The sequence below is a fragment of the Melanostigma gelatinosum genome (assembly GCF_949748355.1).
Source record: "Melanostigma gelatinosum genome assembly, chromosome: 11".
Classification (NCBI taxonomy): domain Eukaryota; kingdom Metazoa; phylum Chordata; class Actinopteri; order Perciformes; family Zoarcidae; genus Melanostigma; species Melanostigma gelatinosum.
In genome coordinates, this window is record NC_136644.1 from 4,258,972 (window position 1) to 4,285,359 (window position 26,388).

Below are 26,388 nucleotides of genomic sequence, written 5' to 3' on the forward strand. Positions count from 1 at the left end.
GGATTGCACGGATTAGATATTGCACCAGGTGAATGAATTAAAGTGTTCAGAAGTGTTCAAAGTGTTCGTGCTCAAGTGTTCGTGTTCAAAGTGTTAGTGGTCTACCGAGAGAGCAGTTTGTTGTGCTCAGATATGCACCCAGTCCAACACAACACACGTATTATTGCACCCAGTTCTTTGCATGTGAAAGGGCAGGAAGGAAGCGGTTTGATGTGGCTGCAAAGCAACTGCATACAGAACGATCTCAGGGTGCGTGTGTGTGCGTGCGTGTGTGTGCGTGCGTGTGTGTGTGTGCGTGTGCGTGCGTGTCAGTGATCTGAGACACAACTGTTCTCCAAGTCTCACATTTTCGCTTTGACGGAAAACAGTGTTGAATATCTTGTTGACGGGCAGAATAACAGTTACACGCTGCAGACTGGACAGCTTATTTTGAAATGACAAAGTCGACAGAGAAAACGGTGTTGTTTGTCCTGAAACGTTTCCGACCATGAATGTGTTTGTGTGGTAAGTGTGTACACAGCAACACTTGTCTGAATAATAGCGCTCTACTTATGGAGCCTGCGGCGGTTTGCCTATTAGGAGAACGACCGATAGTAACCTCTCTTTGTTCTCGTGCCTTCTGCACTCATTTCCACCTCCTGCTTTGCTGCAGTGTCCCATGGTCTTCCCTTCTTTCTTTGTCTCTCAGCTTCTGTCATCTATCTCTGACCTTAAGGAAAAGGTGTGATATTCTCAGCCTCCGTCTTTCACAGGTCAGAGCTTGAGCTGATCGTAAGCCCTCCCGCGTTTCACGCCTAGGCAACAAAAGCTCCCCCACTTCTTTCGCCTTTTTCTTTGTTTCACTTGCACGAAAGAACACAAAACTCCTCCTTTCATTCCTTCCCAATCACGAGTTGGTAACATAACTGCTTGTACAGTTGACCAGTTTCGAGACATCGACGGGGAACTTGTGGCAACTTGTCTTGACCTGTAGTGGCTGTGTCAACTCCCTGCTCCCTTCAGCCTGACAGCTTCTCGTGAGACCAGAGGAATCTGTTTTGTAGTCATTGGGAACGTAACCACAATGTTTGCCACAAGAAAATAAAACAAATACATGGGAGTATAACAGTGGCTTAGTGGCTGCAGTGTGATAACAAGGCAAGAGTTCTACATGGCCTCCAGCATTGAGAATTGTGTGATAAAGGAACAGCTGCAGAGTGGAAACGTACAACCTAATAACACCAGTGAGTACAGGACAATACTTTAAGACACTTTAAGACATTTCATGACCATACATGATCAGTCACTTTATATTAGAAAGGGTGTGATTACATCTCCTCTAGAGAGAAATGCGCATACACACACACACACACACACACACACACACACACACACACACACACACACACACACAGGAGGAGAAAGATAGGACTGGGTACGCCAGTTAAATTTAGCTTGGTCAGGCAGACGACTAAGTGTCTCCACTTGACTGCCATGAATACCACTCATAGTGTGCATGTGATAACCTTTAATAACTTCAAACCCACAGCATCACACACGCACACACGCACACAGGGTGCATATAAGCTGCCTCTGTTGTGACAGGTGATAGCCATATTATTAACACTTCTCACGCTGAGCTATAGTACATGAGACACATGAGACCCTGAAGGAAGAAGCATGTGCAGATATGACGGGCAGTATGTTCAGCGACCTCCTGGACGGTACAGAGAGGCCTGGTTCTGATGTCATCTTGGACTAATTTCACAGACATGAGTGAATTCTCAGACCAAAATCATTATCTGCAAAGTTCTCCTTTGTTTAAAAAGTACAACTTTTATATAATCCATGTATTTAAAATCACCTTAAAGTGCGATCGTAAAAGACACCTACAGCCACAAATACCAGAATGAGAGTATTAATGACTTGGATATTAGATTGTCTGATGGTTAAAGGCAATATGTGCTTCATGGGTCTGGAAGATGCATCTGTGTGTATTTGTATCCTCCAGCCGATCAAAGTTTGGACTTTGAAAGATATATTTACTGACTAACTTCCAGCCTTCATCATGCTAACGTTTCTGTTTGTGTCTCTCCCTCCAGCTTGCCGGTATGAAGAGTTGGAAGGACATGCGTAAGGAGATCCAGTATTTAACTGCAAATGCCACAGGCTCTCCAAACCAGATGTACCAGGCCGTCTCACGTATCGTCTGCGGGCACCCCGAGGGAGGCGGCCTCAAAATCAAGTCTCTCAACTGGTACGAGGACAACAACTACAAGGCCCTGTTCGGAAACCATGGCAATACCAGCGACACTGACCCCCTCGCAGCTTACGACAACTCTTCCAGTAAGAAACGACCCCACTTTGTGCTTTCATCAGAAGTATTTCCTCATCAGAAGTACTTTTCCCAGAGTCCCTGCCAATTTACCGTTTACACAGAACAGACAATGTTTAAGACTCAAAATGCGTGTGTTTATTTTCCAGCTCCCTATTGTAACAACATGATGCGGAGCCTGGAGTCCAGCCCCATTTCCAGGATGATCTGGAGAGCTCTGAAGCCTCTGCTCATGGGGAAGATCCTGTACACCCCAGATACTCCGGCCACACAGAGAATCATCCACGAGGTACAAAGAGGCCCCTCTCATCTCATGTGAACCTCCATCAGAATCACGAGTGAACCCCCATTGACTAAGGCTGAGCGTGTTTGTGTCTTTTGCAGGTTAATAAGACCTTCCAGGAGTTCGGTGTGCTGAGGGACCTTGGAGGAATGTGGGACGAGATGAGACCCAAAGTCTGGAACTTCTTGGAGAATGGCGAGGAAATGGACATGGTCAGGGTGAGTGGGACGCAATGCCAACACACACACACACACACATATCAGAGCTGTGTTCTCTGTCCTCTTCCTGTTTACATGAGGGGGTTTAAGATGGTAATCTGTGCATCTAAGTGCAATATAAGTATGTGTCTGATGTGAAGGACCATACTGAAGCTTCTGTAGAGTGCACCAACCAGGCTGCTGGAGTATGAGGCCATGTTATGACTATATTAACAAAGATCTGACCCTTTATGTCGGATATGATCCTCTTGTGGGTTCTTCACGGGTTGATAAACGTACTGTGTGGAGAAAGAGGACCGAGGCCAAGAGTAATCCATTTTTCATACTAACTGGTGTCTTTTGGGTAAAAGTGAGACGAACAAGAGAGTGCAGACAGACAAGTCACCCGAAAGGGCCAACAGGTTCAGGTCAACCATGAAACTCGATTAATTAAAACAAAGCATGGAGGGATTTTTCAGCGTGATATTAAAATATGCCTCTGGCACCAGTGTGAAACTAACACGCAAGCCCGGGTCGTCCTCATTTAAACAATCTGTCGGTCACATCGCGCAGGGACAAGCACGCAAAGTGTTGATTTCTTGTACGCAGGACGGCTTGATCTACAAATAGATCTACGGGTATAAAATTACAGTCACTCCAATAGAATGAGCCATTTAAAAAGTCTGTATCAGATGGCACATAGTTCATAACATGGCTCTTCCTGGCTGGAAATGTGTCTGGTTTTTTTCACAGCTTGCCACAACTCCAAGTGTCCGATGTAAATTACATCAGTACCACTTCCGCCTAGTGGCGAAAGGTGGTACTGTAAAATACCTTCACAAATAAGATTTTTGCTAAGACCATTAACTGTATATAAAGAGCCCCAGACCTCTAAAACCAATCAGAACACCATTAATTCGTTGTATACAATTAAAGCTGAGTTCTATTTTGTTCTGCTTTGTTGTTTAGGGAATCAGTAGATGTTCATCTGTATCCTCTTTAATGTTTTAGCTTTTCTTTATCGTTACTTCTAAGTAATTGACTCTCTATAATAAACAATACAAACCTTCCTCTTTGCAGACGATGCTCCAGAATAACGCCAGTGCTGCGTTCTTTAATGCCCAGCTCAGCGAGACTGAGTGGCGTGTGTCGGATGTGTCGGCCTTCCTGATGAAGGTCTCGGAGGACCAAAGACCCGCGGGATCCACTTACACCTGGAGAGACGTCTTCAACGAAACCGACCAGGCCATCCAGACCATCTCCCGCTTCATGGAGGTTAGTGCAGGATGCATCACACCGATGCAGCACCACTGACATGCTCTGCTAAAGCAGTGTGTGTGTGTGTGTGCAATGATGGCGAGTCTCTTACAGGAAACGTATTCAGTGCGTAAAATACCAAACCAAGCTTGACTTCAAAGAAACGGACACCCAAAAGGGTCTGCTGCTCAAGAGATTATCTTATTCAGGAAAGAAGTCATTACATGTGTTCATTTTCCATCCTTCTCTAGCTGTGTGACGAAGACCTTCATGCACTAGTTAGACCCCACAACACCTCACGCGAATGCGACTTCATTCCGAGTCAAACATGGCGTAACCCCTCTCTCCCCCTTTCAGTGTGTGAACCTGGACAAGCTGGAGCCGGTAGCTAATGAGGAGAGGCTGGTCAACAAGTCCTTGGGTCTCCTGAACAACCAGAAGTTCTGGGCCGGAATCGTGTTTCCTGGCTTCGCCCACAGCAACAGCACCGACTTGCCTCCCAACGTCGACTATAAGATCCGCATGGACATCGATAACGTGGAGAGGACGAACAAGATTAAAGACGGGTGAGAAGCTGCGCCCTAGCTATTGTTGAATTACAGACCCTTCGCAGATCTTTTGCTTTTCATGAGCTCACCCATTGTTATTTTGCTTTGCAGCTATTGGGACCCCGGTCCCAGGGCAGACCCCTTCGAGGACCTTCGGTACATCTGGGGCGGATTTTCTTACCTGCAGGACGTCATCGAGCACGGAATCATCCGAGCCATCACTGGCACCAAGGAGAAGACAGGCGTCTACATTCAGCAGATGCCCTACCCCTGCTATGTTGACGACATGTAAGTGACCAATGTACAAGAATATAATCGCAACGTACACTGTCAAGTTAGTTTAAAACCTGCATAACCAATTTTTACTTCTTGTTTTTTTCCAGGTTCCTGCGAGTGATGAGTCGGTCCATGCCTCTCTTCATGACCCTGGCGTGGATGTACTCGGTAGCCATCATCATCAAGGGCGTGGTGTACGAGAAGGAGGCGCGGCTCAAAGAGACCATGAGGATCATGGGGCTGAACAACGGCACCCTGTGGCTCAGCTGGTTCATCAGCAGCTTGATCCCGCTCCTGATCAGCGCCGGCTTGTTGGTGGTGTTATTGAAGGTTGGTGTTGCCACAGACGCACACATACACACGGGGACACTCTTTGTCATCCTGCAGGAATGTCACCAAATTGTGGAAAACAAGTGGCATCATAAAGTATTTAATTTCTTTTCTCCCCCCCCCCCCCCTGCCACCCTTTTCAGATGGGAAACCTGCTGCCTTACAGTGACCCAGGCGTGGTGTTTCTCTTCCTGGCATCCTTCGGCGTTGTCACCATCATGCAGTGTTTCCTGATCAGCACTTTGTTCTCTCGTGCCAACTTGGCAGCTGCCTGCGGTGGCATCATATACTTCACGCTCTACCTGCCCTACGTGCTGTGTGTCGCCTGGCAAGACTACATTGGCTTCGGAGGAAAACTTACCGTGGTGTGTGTGTGTGTGTGGAAGGAATTGAATAATGCTCGTTTTAATACGTACAGCATGTGTTGAGCGTTGCGTCCAGTTGTTTTTCTGCCTCCGCTAAACTCCGGCTTCTTTGTTCTTCTCACAGAGTCTGCTGTCTCCTGTGGCGTTTGGTTTTGGCTGTGAGTACTTTGCCCTGTTTGAGGAGCAAGGGGTGGGTATCCAGTGGTCGAACCTGCTGGCCAGCCCTTTGGAGGAGGACAGCTACAACCTGACCACCTCTATCTCCCTCATGCTGTTCGACGCTGTGCTCTACGGAATAATGACCTGGTACATCGAAGCTGTGTTCCCTGGTGAGTCGTGGATGTGGTTTATGGTTGTGGTATTTTTTCCGTAAAGTGCTGAATCGATGTGCGGTTAAATAGTCAGGGTTGTTTTGATGGACAGTACTGAAAATGTGACTCTATTCCAGGTCAGTATGGGATCCCCAGGCCTTGGTACTTCCCTTTCACTAAGTCGTACTGGTGCGGAGAGAAAGAAAACACAAACATCTCCACCCCTCTGTCAAAGAAGGGCAACTCTGACGGTACAAGAAAAACCTCATTGCGCTTTATTTCTCTTTCTGTTTTGGAAGGAATTCTCACAAATAAAACCATCAGCGAAAATTGTCTCAAGTTTCAAATGCAGATGGATGATCCTTCCCTTTATGTGTCCAGTGAAACCTCAGCTTTTGTCCTTTTATTAACTGCTGTTGTCCTTGTCTTTTTTCCCCCCCCGCAGCTGTTTGCATTGAGGAAGAGCCGAGCCACATCGAGCCAGGTGTTTACATCGAGAATCTGGTGAAGGTCTACAGCCATGGAAAAAAGCTGGCTGTAGACGGACTGTCCCTGAGGTTCTACAAGGGACAGATAACCTCCTTCCTCGGCCACAATGGAGCTGGCAAGACCACAACCATGTAAGATTATGCACACATTGTCTGCAGTTCATCTAGAAACCAGTTGAAAGACTTTAAAATCTACTCTGTTGGTTCAGCTGTTAATGGTGATTGTTGTGTGCCTCCCTGCTCTCTCATAGGTCAATCCTGACGGGGTTGTTCCCACCCACATCTGGCACAGCCTACATCCACGGCAAGGACATCCGCAGTGAACTCAGCACCATCCGGCTGAATCTGGGCGTCTGCCCCCAGCACAACGTACTTTTCAGCATGTACGTATACAGCAGCAACGAAGACTGAATTCTTTGCACGCTTGTGGCGTTCTTGTGCATTTGGTAACTGTTTGATTGGTTGCTTTGCTGTAATCCAGGCTGACGGTGGAGGAACACATCTGGTTCTACGCCCGTCTGAAGGGGCTGTCGGAGGAGAAGGTAATGGCTGAGATGGAACAAATTTTGAACGATGTCGGACTGCCTGACAAACGACATGCCCGCACCAGCACGCTCTCCGGTCAGTTCGATTGTTTTACATTTCTTTACCTTTTAGTTGTTTCACAAGTCCTGTTATACAGAGATTTTCACGTTGAAAAACGGTCTTAACTCCCTGTTGTCTTTGTAGGAGGGATGCAGAGGAAACTGTCAGTGGCCCTGGCTTTTGTTGGGGGCTCAAAAGTAGTGATCCTGGATGAACCTACTGCTGGGGTCGATCCCTACGCACGCAGGGGCATCTGGGACCTGCTGCTTAAATACAGAGAAGGTAAGAACAACTGATAGTCGGTAAAGGTTATAAATTACTTCCAATAACTGGAATTCTGGAGTTTGTAATTTTAATTTGTCCCTCTGTTCCTCATCAGGCCGCACCATCATCCTGTCCACTCATCACATGGACGAGGCCGACATCCTGGGTGACCGCATCGCCATCATTTCCCACGGAAAGCTGTGCTGCGTGGGCTCCTCGCTCTTCCTGAAGACCCAGCTGGGCACGGGCTACTACCTGACCCTGGTCAAGAGAGACTATGACTTGACACTTCAGTCCTGCAGGAATTCTGCCAGCACCGTGTCCTACATCAAGAAGGCCGAGAAGGTTAGAGAGATGTTACAGAGAACACGGGTCTTTAAAAGCTACAAGAGAAGTTGTCTCCCTTTATAGTGTTATTAACTTAACTTTTGTCTTTGGTTCAGGAGGACAGTGTATCACAGAGCAGTTCAGATGCTGGTCTGGGCAGCGAACCAGAGAGTGAAACCACCACTATTGGTGAGAACAGACATTCAAGTTGGCTACTTTAAAGGCACACATGTTTATTCCTGTAAAATGAACTTTGAAAGGCATATAAGATGTTGGTGGTTCATCATTCCCTCTCACCAATCTCTCACGCTTTCTTCACCACAGATGTGTCCCTCATCTCCAACCTGATATTCAAGCATGTCCACGAGGCTCGCCTGGTTGAGGACGTTGGCCATGAAATCACCTATGTCTTGCCCTACCAGTCAGCTAAAGACGGAGCCTTTGTAGAGCTCTTCCACGAGCTGGATGACCGACTTACCGACCTGGGAATATCCAGCTATGGAATATCTGATACCACCCTGGAGGAGGTAAGGAGCAGCTGGTCTAAGTGGGACTTTCATATTAAACGCTGTCGAAAGTAGAATGAAACGGACAAAAATCAGATGTTTGATTTGTTGTTTACATGCTTCTGCCAATGTTTAAAGCGCGTGTCTTCCAACTCTGCAGATTTTCTTGAAAGTGGCTGAGGACAGTGGAGTAGACGCTGTTGAGCTCTCAGGTGAGATTTATGATGCATTTTAAAGATTCACAGCACTTAAACACTTCACATCTGAATTAAGAAAGCATTGTTACGCCCCTGTTATAAACGTCTATTAGCGGCATCGGTACTTGCTTTTAGGTTACTGGAATATTGTGGGGGTTATCTTCATACAAAACAGAAGACTTGAAACTCAATAGTAACATGTTGACCCTCGTGTGGCTGCAGATGGAGTCGTGCCGACCAGGACTCGTCGCCATCATGCATTTGGAGACCACCAGAGCTGCCTGAAGCCCTTCACCGAGGACGACTTTGATTTCAACGACTCTGAAGGTAACCCAGGTAGAACTGCACTACCCAGCATGCAATGCAATGATAGCGACCGTATTGTTGCTATCGTCGCTTTTGCCCTTTGTTTGCACCTGAAGGTGTATTTCACCAAAAATATGTAAAGATATTTAGTAAAAAATACATCACATCCCAGATTTGAGTGGAGAAAAAGTGCAGTTTCTCTTCATAGAAAGCTAGACTTATGTTGCAAAGCATACGAATCAGTTGCTTTGTGCCAGTGAAATTGCAATTACAGACAACCTATTAGCAATATTACAGAATCAGGACACAGATAAGATGAGTTTGCTCATGTGTATTGTGTTGTCTGTGTCCAGAATCCCGAGAGACCGACTGGCTCAGTGGAACTGATGGCAAAGGCTCGTACCAGGTCAAAGGCTGGAGTCTGAAGAGACAGCAGTTTGTTGCACTACTCTGGAAACGATTCCTCTATGCTCGGCGCTCCAGGAAAGGCTTCTTCGCTCAGGTATACTGATGCTATTTCCATTGCACACACTGTTAATAAACAGGTTGTCAATGTAAGAGGGAAGCAGTACTTCTGAGGTGTGTCCGTTGTCATGAATGGTCGTGATGTGATTCTTCAGATTGTTCTTCCGGCGGTGTTTGTGTGCATTGCCCTGGTGTTCAGCCTGATCGTCCCTCCGTTTGGAAAGTACCCAAGTCTGACTCTGGATCACAGCATGTATGGGGAACAGTTTGCCTTCATCAGGTGAGATACCATTCTTTATGTCTGGAAAAATGACATTGTCCTCCTTTTCATCAATGTGTCTCCAGATTAAAAAAAAGGTTTCTGCTCATTCTTTACATTTAGGGACTTTTTAATCTTCAACTCACCTGAATCAGAGCATTCTCTTTTTTTTAGAAACGTGTTATTTCCATCTACAAAGTGCACAACTCATTAAAATTGTAAAAGGTTACCTAACCGCACTAAGGGTTAGGCATGTGACCTACCTGATGTGTTTAAAGCTCAGTGACTGCTGAGAACTGCGCTGAACACAGCTTCTAAAAAAATGTACTTAATTGTGGACATAAAAATACAAGTAGAGAGTTATGGTGTCAGAAATGAACAATAAAACTATTCTAAATGTCAATCTATTATTGATATATTGCACCTGTCTTCAGTCTTAACACAATGGCTGGACAACTGATTGTTAAACATCATTTGTGTGTGACGATTTGTGATATTAAAGGTAATCTCTGTGTGTTTGTAGTAATGACTTCCCCGAGGATCCTCACATCAACAAACTACTGGGAGCTCTGACAGAAAACCCAGGATTTGGAACACGCTGCATGGAAGGACAACTCATACCGTGAGTTTTAAGACAAAAAGAAAACGTTCATTGAGGAAAATAAAAACCCTTAAGATCTACAGTTGATCTGATTGCAGTTTTAGCAAAAACACAAATGTGGTAGTTCATACATACGCATTCAAATGGAGATCTGACTTCTATCTCTGTGCTCCAGGGACACTCCCTGCACAGCAGCAGAGGACGAGTGGTCGGTCACGCAAGTCTCTCAAAGTGTGAGGGACATGTTCGACAACGGCAGCTGGTCCATGGAGAACCCCTCTCCCATGTGTGAGTGCAGCTGTGGAGGACGCAAGAGGATGCTTCCCGAGTGTCCTGCTGGCGCTGGGGGACTTCCACCACCTCAGGTTGGCGACACCAAACTATTTAAAAAGTCAAAACCGAAGTGTTTATCCATCTAAAATTACAAAGGCAAAGCCTAAATACACACAAAAAAACCCCAAATGTTAATTTCTTTCTTTTTCTTTTGTGTCTACAGATGAAAATCAGCGAGACAGACACTCTTCAGAATTTGACTGGCCGAAACATCTCCGACTATCTGGTTAAAACCTACGCTCAGATCATTGGCAAGAGGTAACACTCGACTCCCATTTGTTTTGGCGCACTTGAATTCGTTCTAATTCTTGATTCATTGCATTATGTTACATTTCTTTTCTTTTCCCTTCTCTTTCAGCCTGAAGAACAAGCTTTGGGTCAACGAGTTCAGGTACACTATCAGACACGATCCATCTTGAGCTAACCGGTCGGTAACGTTGAACCGAGTGCCTCTCCGCTGTGTCCTTCGCCGATATTAAAATAATTGTGATCTACACAGATACGGTGGATTCTCGCTGGGCGCCAGGAGTTCTCAACTCATGTCCCACACGGACGACGTCGATGAGGCGATCGCTCAACTGAGGAGGCGTTTCCGTCTGGAGAGAGTAAGACATTTCATTACGTGACTGTTTTACACACTGCACTAAACTACGGTAATCAGCACCAGCAAACAATAATGTGGGACATTTCTATACTAACTGCTACTACTGTAGTGGGGCGAGACTTATATTTCTTATATTTTCTCTCGCCCTCCAGGGAACTGCAGCGGATCGTTTCTTTCACAGTCTCTCCGTTTTTATACAAGGGTTGGACACCAAGAATAATGTCAAGGTCAGTACACACACACACACAAGACTCAAGACATAATGTAATGGTTCATGCAGACTTATGACACACAGCTGATCACAGAAATGTACTTCCAGGCTGCTTTGTATTTCCTCTGAGGTTACAGAAACTTACACGCCTCTCTATTCCCAGATCTGGTTCAACAACAAAGGCTGGCACAGCATCGGTTCTTTCCTCAATGTGATGAACAACGGCATCCTGCGGGCGAGCCTGCAAGACGACCAAGACCCCACGAAGTTTGGCATCACCGGCTCCAATCACCCGCTCAACCTCACCAAGGAGCAGCTGTCACAGGTCGCATTGTGAGTATCGAGGGAGTGCACTTATGAAGTGACAACATGTCTTTGGCCTTCTCGAGGAGACATCGCCTGTCATTCTCACGCCTCCCTTCGCTCTGTTCCCAGGATGACGACGTCGGTAGATGTGCTGGTTTCCATCTGCGTGATCTTCGCCATGTCCTTTGTCCCGGCCAGTTTTGTGGTCTTCCTCATCCAGGAGAGAGTGAACAAGGCCAAACACTTGCAGTTCATCAGCGGAGTGCAGCCCTTACTCTATTGGCTGGCCAACTTTGTCTGGGATATGGTAAGACATTTCAGTCCAGCTGGACCCTGAGCCCCATTGTCTGCGCCTCAGTTGAGATAAAATATTAGTGATGAAAGTCTAAATATTACAGTATTGTCTTGATAGAGACCCTCACCCTCTTTCTCTTCCTCTCTTGCAGTGTAACTACGTGGTCCCAGCCACACTGGTCATCATTATCTTCATGTGTTTCCAACAAGACGCCTACGTCTCCTCCACCAATCTGCCCGTGCTGGCGCTGCTGCTGCTGCTCTACGGGTGAATTTGACACACGCTCAGTTTGCTTTGGCTCTTACCTTCTCTTAATTCTCTAACCTCGGCAAATCAACAATGATCTTTGTTGCTCCCTCCAGATGGTCGATCACCCCTCTGATGTACCCGGCCTCGTTCTTCTTCAAGATCCCCAGCACGGCCTACGTGGTTCTGACCAGCGTTAACATCCTGATCGGGATCAACGGCAGCGTCTCCACTTTTGTGCTGGAGCTGTTTGGAAGCAATGTAAATAATGTCTCCAAGTCATTTTGATTCAGTTAGCTAGAGTAGCAACAGATTGTTTGTTGATTCAAGAGTGTGAAGAGAGAGGAGAGGCTTTTGAATGCAAACTTAGAATTGAATGATTGGATGCTTTACCCCTCACGACTGGATATTAACTGATATATTCACTTTGTTCCTTGTTCAGGAAATCGGTGGCATCAACGACATCCTGAAGAACGTGTTCCTCATCTTCCCTCACTTCTGTCTGGGCAGAGGACTGATTGACATGGTGAAGAATCAGGCAATGTCAGACGCTTTGGAGAGATTCGGTAATTACAGCAGACCTCTTTTACCCACGACCCCAAATGTATCCCGATTTCTTTTGACAACGTCTAAGTGTTCTCCGGTTGTGGTCGTGTCTCTGTAGGTGAAAACCGGTTCCGCTCCCCTCTGGCCTGGGACATGGTGGGAAAGAACCTGTTTGCAATGGCCATAGAGGGCGTGATCTTCTTCACCATCACCGTCCTCATTCAGTACCACTTCTTCTTCAAGGCCAGGTGGGTAAAACCTTCAACACACAAAAAAAGAATCATTCCTCCAGAGTTTTCCTTCTAACACAGTGTCTCAAAACAAGTGGATCTGGCTTTGAATCCGCCTCTGGGTGGAGGCTTCAACTAAGTCTCCCCTCCCTTTGCTGACCTTCCAGGTCTTCCACCAGTCACCTGAAGCCTATTGGAGAAGAAGATGAGGATGTGGCCAGAGAGCGGCAGAGGATCCTGAGCGGAGGAGGACAGTCCGACATCCTGGAGATCAGAGAGCTCACCAAGATCTACAAGAGGAAACAGAAGCCGGCAGTGGACCGACTGTGTGTCGGCATCCCGCCTGGAGAGGTACGATACAGACAGCGTGCAACAGCAAAACACGGGGCTTTCTTCAGTACAGATGAACAAGTTTGTGTTTTGTTTAGAAATGTCTTGTAAGAGGATGAATGTAGTAAAGAAAGTGTATGTTATTATATGTGAAAATGAACATACAGTGTTTCTTTTCCCCTGCAGTGCTTCGGTTTGCTGGGCGTGAACGGGGCAGGCAAAACCAGCACCTTTAAAATGCTGACAGGAGACTCTGTGGTCACCGGCGGAGAGGCTTACCTGGCTGGCAAGAGGTAAGACACGTACCTCCTCAGAATATACAATACATCCACTCCTCTGTGTTAGAATGAATATATTATTATAGTTCATTCAACGGGGGGCGTCTGGCAAATAGTAGTAGTCACAATGATATGTTCTTAGGATCAATGATGCAATTTAAAGGCACTTGAAATAAATATTTCAACAATCAGCAAATTCTTAAAAAAACAACATCAACTACAAGGCTACATTTAGTTAAAACTTTATATTTTTGCTTTCTATGGAACTTAATTCCGCTCTTATGTTTATCTCACGTCAGTGTAACGACAGAGATCGACGAGGTGCATCAGAACATGGGCTACTGTCCTCAGTTTGATGCCATCAACGACCTGCTGACCGGCAGAGAGCACCTCGAGTTTTACGCCATCCTGAGAGGAGTGCCTGAGAAGGAAGTCTGTGAGGTCAGTAACAAACACATGTTTGGGCCTCCGTGATTTACTGTGACATGATGTGTTGAACTTATTGTATTGGTCTTTTATACTCTATTATATGTCAGTCAATATGCATGTACAAAAGAAAAAGAAAATGGTTGACATGAAAACTTTATCTTGTCCACTAGGTGGCAGAGTGGGGCATCCGGAAGCTGGGTTTGGTCAAGTATGTGGACAAGTCAGCGGGCAGCTACAGCGGAGGAAACATGAGGAAACTGTCTACTGCCATCGCTCTCATAGGAGGACCACCTGTAGTCTTTCTGGTCAGTAGAACATGTTCACACGTACACAACATACTTCTGGCTTATTTTGCGTAAAGCAGTGCAGCAGTGTGGCAGTACATTGTAGCAGCAGCTGAGCATCTGTTGCTTCCTGTTCACAGGATGAGCCGACAACAGGCATGGATCCTAAAGCCCGTCGTGCCCTGTGGAACGCAATCCTGAGCATCATCAAAGAGGGACGATCTGTAGTCCTGACCTCTCACAGGTTAGACTTGCCATCTGAATTACGCCTTCTCAATTAATGGAACTATATGTTTTTGTTGTTAATTGACGTGGTTACCTCAACATGACTGACCTCATCCTGGTGTGTTTTTGGTTTTTTTTCAGCATGGAGGAGTGTGAAGCACTTTGCACCAGAATGGCCATCATGGTCAACGGCAGGTTCCGCTGTCTGGGCAGTGTGCAGCATCTGAAAAACAGGTGGGCACACTCGCCAAAATAGCACTTCACCAAAGCTCACGCATACGAGAGATGAAAGAATCGCAGTTTTCATCAGACTGTCACGTAGAAGGTTCTGTTGAATGAAATGTGCTTCGCTGCCTTCTCACCAGGTTCGGCGATGGCTACACCATCATCCTGCGAGTGGCTGGCCCGGACCCAGACCTTCGGCCGGTGATGGAGTTCATCGAGCGGGAGCTGCCTGGCAGCACGCTGAAGGAGCAACACCGCAACATGCTGCAATACCAGCTGCCCTCCTCCCTCACCTCCCTCGCCCGCATCTTCTCCCTGCTCTCTAAGAACAAGGAGGCCCTCAGCATAGAGGACTACTCCGTCTCACAGACAACTTTAGACCAAGTAAGCAATTGCACCCCAAAGCTCTGACTATAACTGGACTGTGACTTCAGTACGGGCTGAGTCTAAATTTCCCTTTCCTCTTCTTTTCCCTCCCCGCAGGTGTTTGTAAATTTCGCCAAGGACCAAAGTGATGAGGACCATTTGAAAGAGGCCCATCTGAATAAACGGGACGCTGTGGTAGTGGACATTTCCAAGCTTAACTCTTTCCTCACGGACAACAAGACCAAGGAGAGCTGCGTCTGATTCCACAACATGTTATCATGGGAGTCGCTTCGCTTCACCCACCCCAGAAAACATGGACCACTAACCAGCGAGGGGAGACGAACTGTGTTCATTTTTTTATTTCTACTTTTTAGTCTTTTTTAATTGTTATCATTTCTCAGTGGACCTGCACGTCAGCGCACAGCCTCTTGAAAAGGCAGAGACTGCGGGTATTGTGACACTGAAGCAATGAAAACTTAATGCAAATCAATGCAAGAAATATACCAGAATATATTTAAGATGAGAAGATATTCCTGTGAGGGTTGGAGACTGGTGCTTCTCCTTCACTAGACAGACGGAAATAAAGAAAAGACTGAAGCAACAGCGGGAATATGCGCTCGACTGGAAGGTGTAGTGGCCCTGCTAGGCTCTCAATGGACATGGCATCGGGGATGATGGAAGGAAATATCTGCCGTTTTGAATCCCCGGTCCTGAAAGTAGTTTGCAGTAGTCAGTGGGACTGTGTACGTGGGCGGCTCCGTATCGCGAAATCACCACAGCGTAAAACGGAACAAGACAAAAATCCAGATCATTCACTGCCAACTGCTAAAAGACGGACCGACTACTTTTTTATTCAGGGTCAGACCTGTCTCTTTATTACCAAGCGCAGTTGTTTTTATCATGCAAATGATGGTAAAAAGAAAAAAAAGCATTTACAATCCAATTGATTTCAGTCACAATCACGCAACATATTAATTTGTACTAATCTGTTTTCTAAGGTAATTTATTTCTAATCGACAAATTTAACCTCTACGGAGTTTTTCTTTTCTTTGTTTGGGTAATAATTAAGATTGATAACTAAGCTGTCTTTTTTTATATTTGTTCTTCGTGTCCTTGACATTGTCCAGCACTGTGCCTATACTGTATCAAGGTGCAGAGAGAAGTCTGAGCACCCCATTCAAAACAACAACAATGTACGTATGTAGGCTGCCCAGGAATGTATGAGACGGATGCCATCAAAGCACAAAAAAGGGGGCTTTTTGTGAAGAGGGTCAATGAAACGTTTTTTTAATTGTCTTTCATTGTCAAAAACAAAACAACAACAACAAAAAAATCTTGTGGTTGCTTTATGTCTGCCGTCCTGGCTTGTTTTTGATTCGCCCTGCTTCTCTCTAAACGAACTGAAGGCTTATCAGAGTGGACGGAAGGATGACCATCGCAAACTGGCAGTTGGGACTTCAAGAGAAGGCCGAATGTCGCTCAAAGAATTTGGACAGGTTTTTGAAAGTTCCTTGGAAATATATACTTGCATGCTTTCCACCGGGCCACACACACACACCTGTACTATCAGCACTTCTGTGTGTGCGCCGAAGCATGCCGTAAGATCAGCTTGTAAAAGGGCTCGAGTCGGACTTCAATGTTGTGGGATTACTGGCACATCGTGTATATGTGGAGTCTAAATCCATAATTCTGTTAATCAAAAAAAAAAAGCAATCTATCAAAACGGGATTGTTGGTGGTGAGATGAGTCAGATGGAAATACTTCTCCAGTGACGTGCGCTTTTATACATGTGAGGGCACGACGGGAGCGTTCAAGACCTGAGCCAGCACCGATGTGGATATTGTGTACAAAAAAAAAAAAAATGTTACCAGTGGAGTGATCAAACCGTATCTGTGCCAAATGGAGCTGAATATATATATATATATATATATATATATATCTTTGATCCACCAGCATAACGTGGAGGAGGTGACTGTTTTGTGAAGTTGTGCTTTCATTTCAGGCCTTCATCCGCAGTCAGCAGCTCGAAACTAAAAAAGCACACATTGTGTCAAAATGTGTGCTCCCTCATTCAGTCACCATCAGTTCTTTTTGTTATCTTCTAGTCATGTTGCCAAATTCTAATCTTTCCGTTTGTCCACATCGATAAGCTGCCACTCTGACGTTAACTGCACTGTTGGTTACTCACATTTTTAGACGTGGGGTTGAGACACTTCGGACTAAATTTATGTTTCACGGACAAGTCGACATGCCAGACTACACATTAAACAGGGACCACGTGTGAATTAGAGTTGTGCTTGTAATGCTTTATAGTCCAGGAAACCGCATTCAGGGTTTCAACTGAGGACGGATTGTCTTTATGGGTTCTCTTGTGTCACGTCAGATCTTGGAACGCACCAAAACCCTCAGCGAAATGTGAGCACTTTATAGACTTCATGGCCTGTTGTGTCCAAAGACGTGTTCGTAGGGATTTGGTACGTTTTAACAATTCTCTGCACTGGAACACAGGTATAATTCAGACAAAATGAAGCTACACCACTGCGTTAAAACATCTGTTTGAAACTTGAAATCGAGATGGGAGGCTTCCACGTGATTGAGACAAATGGCGGAGACAGTAGTGAGATAAAGAGAGATATGCAGGACAGAATTACGGTGGTGATTTTTCTCTTCTCGTGCTCTATATTGTTATTATATGTTTACATTTTTAAGTATTAAACAGCTGTTTGAGTCTGTTACGCATTGTGTATAGTTACTCTTTACATGAATAAATTTAAAAAATCATACCTTTTGGGGGGAAAAAAAGAACGTCTGAGTTGATTATTTTGCATTTTGTTTGTCTAGTCGTGTGGCAGATACAACAAAGCTTGTTGTCAAAGGGAAGTTAGTATAATGACTGAACAAAAGGTTTCTGTGTGTGTGTGTGTGTGTGTGTGTGTGCGTGCTAAATTTCTAGATTGTGCTTGTGTCTATTTCCACCTGCTGTGTTCCCACACGCAAGCACACACAATTATGTTGCCAGTAAAAACAGACACGCTCAGAGGTTTCCGTCAGTTATTCATCCACCAACATCATGATTGGGAGAGTTGTTTTTCTGGGACTCCTGCTCATCTGTGTGGCTGCAGGTAAGAAAGAAAAATGCTCTTTATCTGAGTTAGTTTGAGAGTTGTTTTAAAGACTATACAGTTTATGTCTCAACAACTGTTTTGATGGATTTCATTTTCGATGCCATAGAATGAAACACACACTGTCCAATGAAACACTTTGGAAGTTAATATGTTACGTTGCCTGACAACATTGTGTCAAAGCGTATTTGACACTGATCAACGATAAAAAAATTCTAAAATAATTGAGGTCAAAGTGAAAACACAATGAAATTGAGAGAAATACAAAATAAATTTTTCAGTGCTTTTCATAGACATGTTACAGCATATTATATACTCACATTAGAGATAACACAGGTGTTTTTCAATGTTACATAATATACTCTATTTATAGTGCTAGAATAACAGATCAGAATTATCAATAATAGGATCAAATGTATCACAGATACTGACCTTAACAAATCATGAACGTAGTTTACGTATCTGGATGTAGCTTTGCATGCTAATTATATATATTTTTAATGGCAGGTGGGTTGCTTACCCACTTTCATGCCAAAATGTATGGTTTTAGAAGTCATGTGCTTTCTTTTACAGAAGCCGAGGAGAACTCTGGACTCTTGAGGAAGGTGTGTGAGTGAGAGTGTAAGAGAGTGACTGATTTAAAAAGTAAAGAAGTATAAACTATTTCACTCAATCCATTCCAAACATGTATTATGGAGAGTGAGCTTTCTTCTGAGGGTGAAGGTGAAGTCACACCCGTGTGTGTGTGTGTGTGTGTGTGTGTGTGTGTGTGTGTGTGTGTGTGTGTGTGTGTGTGTGTGTGTGTGTGTGTGTGTGTGTGTGTGTGTGTGTGTGTGTGTGTGTGTGTGTGTGTGTGTGTGTGTGTGTGTGTGTGTGTGTGTGTGTGTGTGTGTGTGTGTGTGTGTGTGTGTGTGTGTGTGTGTGTGTGTGTGTGTGTGTGTGTGTGTGTGTGTGTGTGTGTGTGTGTGTGTGTGTGTCCCCGTCCCTCCTGGCAGCCGTCCTGTCCGGACACGGCTGAGATCTTGGCGTGCCCTCTGAACCTCGCTCCTGTGTGCGGCAGCGATGGAAACACATACGCCAACGCGTGCACTCTGTGTGTCCAGAGACAGTGAGTACACACACACAGCTGCTCCAGGCTGCTGGGGTTCACGCAAGAAGCACAGCTCCCTCCAAGTCGACCGGTTGGAGGACTGAGTGCTGGAGTCGCCCTCTGGTGGTGGATTCATTTAAAGAGCAGAGTCACAATGCTGAACCCTGATTGGCTGACAGCAGCAGCTGAATCAAATGACTGGAAGTCTTTACAGTTTTGTCTGTTGTTCGTCTTTTTCCACGTCTTTACAGGAAATGAGCTAGTGGTCATTGCTAGAGGATAATGATGACCAACATGTCAAGAGAGGGTTCTGCTTTGTTGCTTTCCAGAGTGAAAAAACAAATCCAGCACAACAATTTAGCAGATTTTTTTTGATTAAATACACATGCATGGCTTGAAGAGAGCCAGTTGAATATTTATTTTGTCTGGGACAGCTGTCGTCAATGTCATCTCAAAACTTCTCTAAATCACACGAGTTGTCTTTTGGAGGTGAAGTGACTCTTTTTAGAAAGTGCTCTCCGTCTCTGTTTCTATGTCTCAGTCTTTCAAAAAAAAAAAACTATAACACACAATTTCCTGTATTCAAAATCCTCATTGATAGCTTTGGACACTTTATCCCGAGTGTCAGGCACATATGAGTTCATATGAGTTGTGATTTCCCAGACAAAGAAACATTGCTACACCTAAACTAAATCTCAGGTTAGCAGAACAGCACAAATCCCATGCACGTGTCTTGTCGTGTTCCTCTCTGCAGAACAACCAAGGTGGACATTTTGATCGCCAAAGAGGAGAGCTGCTGACCTGTGCAGCCAGGGGATGACGTCATCGCTAAAGTGACCCATCGGGACCTGATTGTCGACCCAACATGGAACTGTGAAATTACATTTCCTACATGTGTGTCATTTCAATGAGTAATAAATGTCAACCAGCAGTATTTAACCTTCTGTTATTATTATTGATTTATCTTATCAATAACATCCATATCCCATAAAAGTCAACCAAGAAGAGGACAATGTCTTTCTTTTCTTTTTGCAATGGAAGTACAAGGTCAGGGGAAAAGAACAGAAATGGTAACATATTCTGAAAACATTCATTGTAGCAGGAGGTGAATGGTCGGCTGGTTATCTCTTTGGGAGAGCGTAATGTTTACACTCATATACTGAGTAACACAGTGCTCCATGGTGTTCAGGTGTGTGTGTGTGTGTGCGTGTCCGTGCATGTGCGCGTGTGCGTGTGATGAAGACAAACAGTGAAAGTAGAGCAAATGCTGCGGCGAAAGAAGCACAGAGCACCGCACCGGGAGAGAGGACATAAGAAAACAGAGAAATAAAGTATCGTATCATGGGGCCAAAGGTCAAACGTGTGAGTCACATGGTTGTAACCAGGAAACAATGAAGTGGTGTCAATCCAGAGGCTTTCCTTCGTCTTTACAGTTCGAGCAGGAACAACGCTTTCTAGACTTCAGTGAACCAACTTATCAAAGATGATAAGAAACCAGGTGGAACATGTGTAAGTAGACTTCATAGACTCATTTACGACACTGCTCTTGACTTTGTTACTAGCAGCTGTTAGTCATCGGGGTATAATGTTACGCAGACTTTTGGATGATTCAACCTGATCGTAGCTGTTTTGAATCAAGACAGAGCAACATTAAACCTGAACCTGAGATCAATGATGCATTATTAACTCAAAGTTGTTTTGATTTCGAACTGTTTTTGATTGATTTCGTTGTTCTGTTTAGTTTTTCTTTCATCCTGCTTCCTGCCCCTACAGTTCACAACGTTTTAAATCAAATGTTACAACCTGTTTCTCCAGTGTTGCGAAGGTCCAGGACTGTCAGAGTGGAATCTCTATGGAGCTCTTCCTTCATCTTTCACTCGTACCAGCAGTAAGTTCTCCATATATTTAACCTGGAAGATGAATCCTCCATGACGTCCTTTGTTTGTGGTCACTGTCCTGACAACAATCTCTAAAACATGAACTTGTCATGAAAAACAGCCCTGTTCTTTCCCTGGAATTGGAAGAGGGTTCATAGGAATACACAATAAAAAAAATACACGATACAACCAAGATCGGTACAGCAGCTTGATTAAAACTACGTTGATGAGACCCTTCTGCCTCGAACATATTTCCACTTTCACACAGTTGCAGCAATGCGAACAAAGGATTTTCCCAGTAAGTTTAGTTTCACGCATCGACGTCTTGTCTTCCAGTTGTTGATTGTGGGGGTGCTCTCGTTCCTCCAGAAGAGAGCCCACAGACTGGCTATCGACGACAGATTGCCCTTCCTGGGGGGACGTTTTGCTATCGTGGTGTAAGTCAACAGCAGCATCAACAACTGCGGTTGTTCTAGGCAACAGTCTGAATATATATTCGGCTACTTTAAGAGCTGTGTTTGTGTTTCTGATGTCACTGTGTCCCAGGCCTTTGGATACCATTGGCAGCCTCAGTAATCGTTGGTCCTATGGGTTCGCATTTGGTGCCGTGTCCTCCAGCGTCCTGCTGCTCTTCTCTGAACAATACATCCCCTTCACCGTCCCGCCGTGGGCCAGAGGTACTCTCACCGCTTCTACATCCACACCTGTTTACCTTGCACACACAAGAAATTAGCAGGTTGTCTGACGTGTGTTCTTATTATTGTCCTCAGCTATAGTGTATCTGGTTGGAGCGTTGGAGGTAGGCCTGGTCTATTTCCCTTTCTTTGCCTGTCTGTCCACACCTTTCAGAGCGGCCGGGGCAGTGCTGGGAATACTCTACTCTCTGTCCTGGTAAATGTCTTGAAGTGGAACGGAAACAAATACATGATGGTTACTTGGCACAAACTAAAAACGATTTGTATAAGAGGTCCGGCCGTATGGACAGATGAATGGGTTGATATGTGGGTGATCTCATTTTAATAGCCTTAGAAAATACATCACATGTCTCAATGCTTGTTTTTTAGGATCATCGTTACAGTCTGGGATACATTCACCTGTCCTGATGGTAAGGTAGGTGAGTATTTAAGATATCGTGAAAGCTGGTGGAAATGCGCCTGATAATTTAGGCTCTACAAAACATCCAGTTATGAAGAGCTGCCCGTCTTTTCATGAAAACCATAAATGAATGAATGACTTTGTTTGTGTGGTTTAAAGATTCTTGGTAAATACCAGAAGCTGATTATCCAGTTGCCCTGCATCCTCTCCCTCATCTTCCTCTTGGCACGATTTGTCTACATACTGGTGAAAGCTGTTCAAATACATCTGCAAGTGCAACAGGAGGTCAGCATGCATGAACTCATTGAAATGGTTCTTGCTGTGTATTTTCCCCGTGGGTGAAATCCAACGATCTAAAGTGCGATTTTATGTCACATTTATTAAGAAAATCATGTCAACCGTTCTGTTGCATTTCATTCTCCGTCCCGATTCTGCAGTGAATATATATAATATGAATCTGAATCTTCTAAACAATAAACGGTGTGTGACTGTTAACATGCTGAATCTGCTGCCAGGATCCTGAAGAGCTGACAGAGCAACATCAGGTGCAGCACGTGAAGAGACTGCTGAGGAAAACACCTGCACACAGGTAAGACATGTGCACCAATGCTGCTTTCAAGTGTCCCTTGTACACGTGGGTGTGTTCACTTCTGTTGCTTGTAAAGGGATCCACTACAGCTGAATGTTTTAACCAGTTTAACCTAAAAGGAGAGCACTTAAGTGTTTTCAAAAGCACAACATAACATCGATTTCTCTTTTACTACATTTCAGTCACCCACTATGTATCACTAACATATGAAAACTATTGTCTGTTTAAACTATTTAAGCCAGTATGTGTCAAATGTTGTGTGTTAATGCAGTTAATGTCCTGACTTCAAGTCCATTCTGGTGTGTTCAGGTGCTGCTGGGAGACTTCAGCACCAGCTTCGCGACTGCATTGATATCTTGATTAATGTCATTCAACACAATAACGATCCCAGCTGAAACAAAATGAATAGTCACTAGTGCCAGAATTCAGCATTTGAAGACATCAACATACTGTGACACACACACACACACACACACACACACACACACACACACACACACACACACACACACACACACACACACACACACACACACACACACACAGTGGTTTTGACCCTCCTATCTTGCAGTAAACCCCGCAGCTGGTTCAGGAGCAAGGTGTATGAGTGGGACCCTTACTTCAAGTTCCCCAACAGGATCATCGGCACCGCCATTATCTCGCTAATAGGCCTATACACGGTAAAGCGAGACAAAAATCAAATGTCCATACACTTTGCTTTGGAAACGTGATCCCTAAAACACCTCACCTTTGCATCCGCTGGAGGTATTCATTTGTCTTTTTTGTCATTTGTCCAGATGACCCTGGCAGACTACAGTCTCAGTAATGTGGCTTTTGACAAAGTAGACGGGTGGAAGAATACACTGAAACAGCTGGTTACGTCTTGTAACCAGACTGAACATCTGGGAGCCATGATACCACAGCTGGAAGAATTCATCGACGTGGCTAGAAGTGAGTTGGTCTGCTCCGCCCTCATAGTTTGTGTGATGAATGCTTCATTAATGGGTATAACAAGACAAGTCTGAGAACATTTACACCAAACGTTCCGCTGCTTCCTTGATTCTGGGTATTTCCGATAAGAAATAGGCCAAAACTGAGCTCGGCACTGATACACCGAGCCCTGGTAAATCAGTCAAGTTGTTTGTTATTTGTGTTATTCCAGAGTCTTGGCTAGCTACCACCATCTTTGCTAGTCTCAACTCTGTAGCCTACTGCTTCCATGTCTTGGCATGTTACAGGTAAGAGACCAAAACATATCTGATATACGCAAAATGTATTGAAATTTTATGATAAATGTCCCAGAAAACAAACAAAATTGATGTAATAATGGGAAGTTAGATGAAATGTTATTACAAAAAAACATAGATGAGTGACATGGTGTACTGCCGTTACAGAAAACACTTGAAGAGGCTTTGGAAAGGACAGAAGGGTTTTATTCCTGAGAAGTTTCACAACCCTCGCTCTGCCTTCAGCGTAGTAAGTAAGATGCACACACACACACACACACACACACACACACACACAACAGATGGCAGACGACTCTAGGGCAAATCAGGTTTCAGCTTGGCACCAAATGCTTGCAAGCAGCATTCACAAGTGTGACATTGGCCCCAGTTTAACTGTTTCCAGTTCATGATGTGCGTGTCACAGTGGATGATCTGCATATTTTTCATATTTCAACGTGTGAGCGTGCCTTTGGAGGTTTCAAATATGCAGAGCATGTGCGAACGTTTGCATCTCGTTTTATTTTGGCCCCCTAATTTAATGCATTCAAAACAAGTTTCCTCTTTCAATTTTCACAGGCTTCCATCGCAAGATACTCTGGTTGGCAAATAGCGTTTACATTGTGGGGTAAGCTGTTCGTCTCCTGAAATACATGCACTGAGCAGATGTACATCAGCACGGTATACGTTATGGGACCCAACGCAGAGTTTGTCCAAAGCGAGACGTTTTCAGAAGCCTGGGGGAAGAGAATGAGAGGAAGTGAGAGGGAGATTTAGGAACTAACTTGCTTTTCAGTGACCAATCGCTCTACTGTGTTTTCTCTTCAGGCTACCTGATCGTCCACTTTGTCCACTTCCTGTTTGCTCTGTTGTTGGTCTATGTGCTGGTTCTTCCTATACAGCATGGAAGAACACTGACCATGGTCACCAACCTGGGGATTATACTGTAAGGCGTCTTTCCCTGTGTTTGTGCATATACGATGGCATATGAATGGACGGTTAGGTTGACAGTTCGATTTCCCCTGCGTCTCCTCAGTCTGACCATCAGTCTGGTCATCGCCCTGGTGATTCTCCAGATCGCTCTGGTTCAGATATTCTTCCTTCAGGACAAAATGTCCCCTACTGATAAAGACAAACCTCTGGCTCTCAACAACACGTGGGTATATATTTCAATATGGATATTTCAGAAGTGTTGACTATAAAACCATCAGAGGAACCATCAGCCTCACTAAGACCCAGGTTCTCCATTTGCCAGCAAACACTGATTGTTAAAACGAGCGGTGCTGGTGATGAGATAGTTTTACAGTGTTGAAAATCCCCTTAATACAAAAATTTGACAGAACTCAAAGCAATGTGAAATCACAGTTTCTCTTCCTCCTCTTCAGGAAAGCGTTCCACTGCTTCAACTACTTCTTCTTTTTCTACAACGTGGTGATGGGGATCAGCAACTGCATATTGAGGCTGCTGTGCAGCATTGTGGTGGGAACGTGGCTGGTGTCCCGCATAGACCGGAGCATTATGCAGAGAGGATATGAAAACATGGACGCCGGTAAGATGAACTTCAACCGACACGTGTGTGACAACAAGTGAAATATTGGTTTAAGCAGTTTAAAGAAGTTGTCTCCATGTTTACCTGCATACAATGTCACAGTCAACCCTGTTTTTCATACTATGGTGGACGATGAGAGACAAAATATGATTTTATCATCATTATTATTATTATTATTTGATGGTGGTGTGGCTCATTAGAGTCATATTATAGATTAAGACTTTCATTCATCCCTAAAAGATAATTTTCTTCCAGGAGGTGGCAGCATTTCACAAAGCATCAGTGGAGTTGTGCATCCTAACACATGTTAAAAATACTGTAAAGTCAGTGCTATTTCTCATATATATGTGTGTGGCTCTGACAGTATTTCTTGCATGTCCCAGGCTACAGTACCTGGATTGGGATGATTTTTGCTGACCACTATCATAGCAATCCTGTCATGATGTGTTTCTGCCAGCTGCTGGTCTCCATCTCACAACACACTGCGTCTGCTTACTCCACATTCAGCAACATGCCCTCTGGTCAGTCTGTGTGTGTGTGTCTGTGTGTGTGTGTGTGTTTGTAGCTCTTACATGAACAACCATCCACTAAATAACTGTTGCTTCCACCTGTCCGCTGACTAAGATTCACAAACGAGTATCTCCTTCTTAAATTAGCTCTCAAAATGCACTATATTTCTGGAATGCAGTTTTGTTCGATCCTGCACAGATTTATTTGTTTTATCAGAGTATAATTTATCCTTTCACTGTGATTATTATTGGTGCATTTGTTCGTATTATTTACATTTTTATTTATTACATTTTTTACTTTTGGACAGAATCCCCTGTGAACGGCCGGGCTAGGAGGCGTTGGATGTTGTTTTATACCTTACTGAGGAACCCTCAGCTGATCCTGCTCAGGAAGCACCACCTCTCCTCATCTTCATCATTACATGCACCATCACCTCCCCAGCCAGACACAGTGGTGCAGGCTCGCGTCATGGCATTCAAAGCACAGAGCCGCCAAGCAGAGTCACAGTCCCCACCAGAGATCATAGTCACACCAGCACAAGACTGA

The 26,388-nt window shown here is 44.7% G+C and overlaps 3 protein-coding genes across 4 annotated transcripts in view; all 3 read left to right on the forward strand.

Moving 5' to 3' along the window:
- Window positions 1–16,136, forward strand: part of LOC306784662 (phospholipid-transporting ATPase ABCA1-like) — a 33,651-nt gene extending 17,515 nt beyond the window's left edge. The window contains exons 9-49 of one of the 2 annotated variants that reach the window (XM_079278726.1): window positions 2,082–2,325; window positions 2,464–2,603; window positions 2,699–2,815; window positions 3,875–4,069; window positions 4,409–4,617; window positions 4,711–4,887; window positions 4,983–5,205; window positions 5,349–5,570; window positions 5,695–5,899; window positions 6,019–6,132; window positions 6,327–6,501; window positions 6,621–6,752; window positions 6,851–6,990; window positions 7,099–7,236; window positions 7,334–7,563; window positions 7,662–7,734; window positions 7,870–8,072; window positions 8,212–8,263; window positions 8,471–8,584; window positions 8,908–9,056; window positions 9,175–9,299; window positions 9,802–9,900; window positions 10,055–10,244; window positions 10,376–10,470; window positions 10,571–10,603; window positions 10,712–10,817; window positions 10,969–11,043; window positions 11,191–11,360; window positions 11,463–11,640; window positions 11,780–11,895; window positions 11,991–12,135; window positions 12,317–12,440; window positions 12,539–12,668; window positions 12,818–13,001; window positions 13,167–13,273; window positions 13,558–13,699; window positions 13,858–13,992; window positions 14,112–14,215; window positions 14,338–14,430; window positions 14,562–14,805; window positions 14,905–16,136. In XM_079278726.1, coding sequence (XP_079134852.1) covers window positions 2,082–2,325; window positions 2,464–2,603; window positions 2,699–2,815; window positions 3,875–4,069; window positions 4,409–4,617; window positions 4,711–4,887; window positions 4,983–5,205; window positions 5,349–5,570; window positions 5,695–5,899; window positions 6,019–6,132; window positions 6,327–6,501; window positions 6,621–6,752; window positions 6,851–6,990; window positions 7,099–7,236; window positions 7,334–7,563; window positions 7,662–7,734; window positions 7,870–8,072; window positions 8,212–8,263; window positions 8,471–8,584; window positions 8,908–9,056; window positions 9,175–9,299; window positions 9,802–9,900; window positions 10,055–10,244; window positions 10,376–10,470; window positions 10,571–10,603; window positions 10,712–10,817; window positions 10,969–11,043; window positions 11,191–11,360; window positions 11,463–11,640; window positions 11,780–11,895; window positions 11,991–12,135; window positions 12,317–12,440; window positions 12,539–12,668; window positions 12,818–13,001; window positions 13,167–13,273; window positions 13,558–13,699; window positions 13,858–13,992; window positions 14,112–14,215; window positions 14,338–14,430; window positions 14,562–14,805; window positions 14,905–15,048 — 5,991 coding nt within the window. In that variant the 3' untranslated portion in view covers window positions 15,049–16,136. The remainder of the gene's footprint in view (window positions 1–2,081; window positions 2,326–2,463; window positions 2,604–2,698; window positions 2,816–3,874; window positions 4,070–4,408; window positions 4,618–4,710; window positions 4,888–4,982; window positions 5,206–5,348; window positions 5,571–5,694; window positions 5,900–6,018; window positions 6,133–6,326; window positions 6,502–6,620; window positions 6,753–6,850; window positions 6,991–7,098; window positions 7,237–7,333; window positions 7,564–7,661; window positions 7,735–7,869; window positions 8,073–8,211; window positions 8,264–8,470; window positions 8,585–8,907; window positions 9,057–9,174; window positions 9,300–9,801; window positions 9,901–10,054; window positions 10,245–10,375; window positions 10,471–10,570; window positions 10,604–10,711; window positions 10,818–10,968; window positions 11,044–11,190; window positions 11,361–11,462; window positions 11,641–11,779; window positions 11,896–11,990; window positions 12,136–12,316; window positions 12,441–12,538; window positions 12,669–12,817; window positions 13,002–13,166; window positions 13,274–13,557; window positions 13,700–13,857; window positions 13,993–14,111; window positions 14,216–14,337; window positions 14,431–14,561; window positions 14,806–14,904) is intronic. The other variant, XM_079278727.1, reaches the window with a different exon arrangement.
- Window positions 16,137–17,855: 1,719 nt separating this feature from the next.
- On the forward strand, window positions 17,856–19,813 carry spink4 (serine peptidase inhibitor, Kazal type 4). The gene is made up of 4 exons (XM_079277806.1): window positions 17,856–17,909; window positions 18,483–18,514; window positions 18,905–19,017; window positions 19,754–19,813. The coding sequence occupies exons 1-4, from the start codon at window positions 17,858–17,860 to the stop codon at window positions 19,797–19,799; spliced, it is 243 nt and encodes an 80-aa protein (XP_079133932.1). The 5' UTR covers window positions 17,856–17,857; the 3' UTR covers window positions 19,800–19,813.
- Window positions 19,814–20,400: 587 nt separating this feature from the next.
- stra6l (STRA6-like) lies at window positions 20,401–26,388 on the forward strand (the record flags this gene model as incomplete). Its single annotated transcript, XM_079278593.1, has 18 exons — window positions 20,401–20,508; window positions 20,815–20,887; window positions 21,213–21,313; window positions 21,423–21,553; window positions 21,647–21,767; window positions 21,941–21,986; window positions 22,131–22,256; window positions 22,487–22,560; window positions 23,132–23,240; window positions 23,358–23,511; window positions 23,723–23,798; window positions 23,955–24,036; window positions 24,363–24,411; window positions 24,612–24,729; window positions 24,820–24,939; window positions 25,169–25,332; window positions 25,716–25,853; window positions 26,150–26,388. Exons 1-18 carry the CDS (start codon window positions 20,483–20,485, stop codon window positions 26,386–26,388), a joined length of 1,947 nt encoding a protein of 648 aa, XP_079134719.1. The 5' UTR covers window positions 20,401–20,482.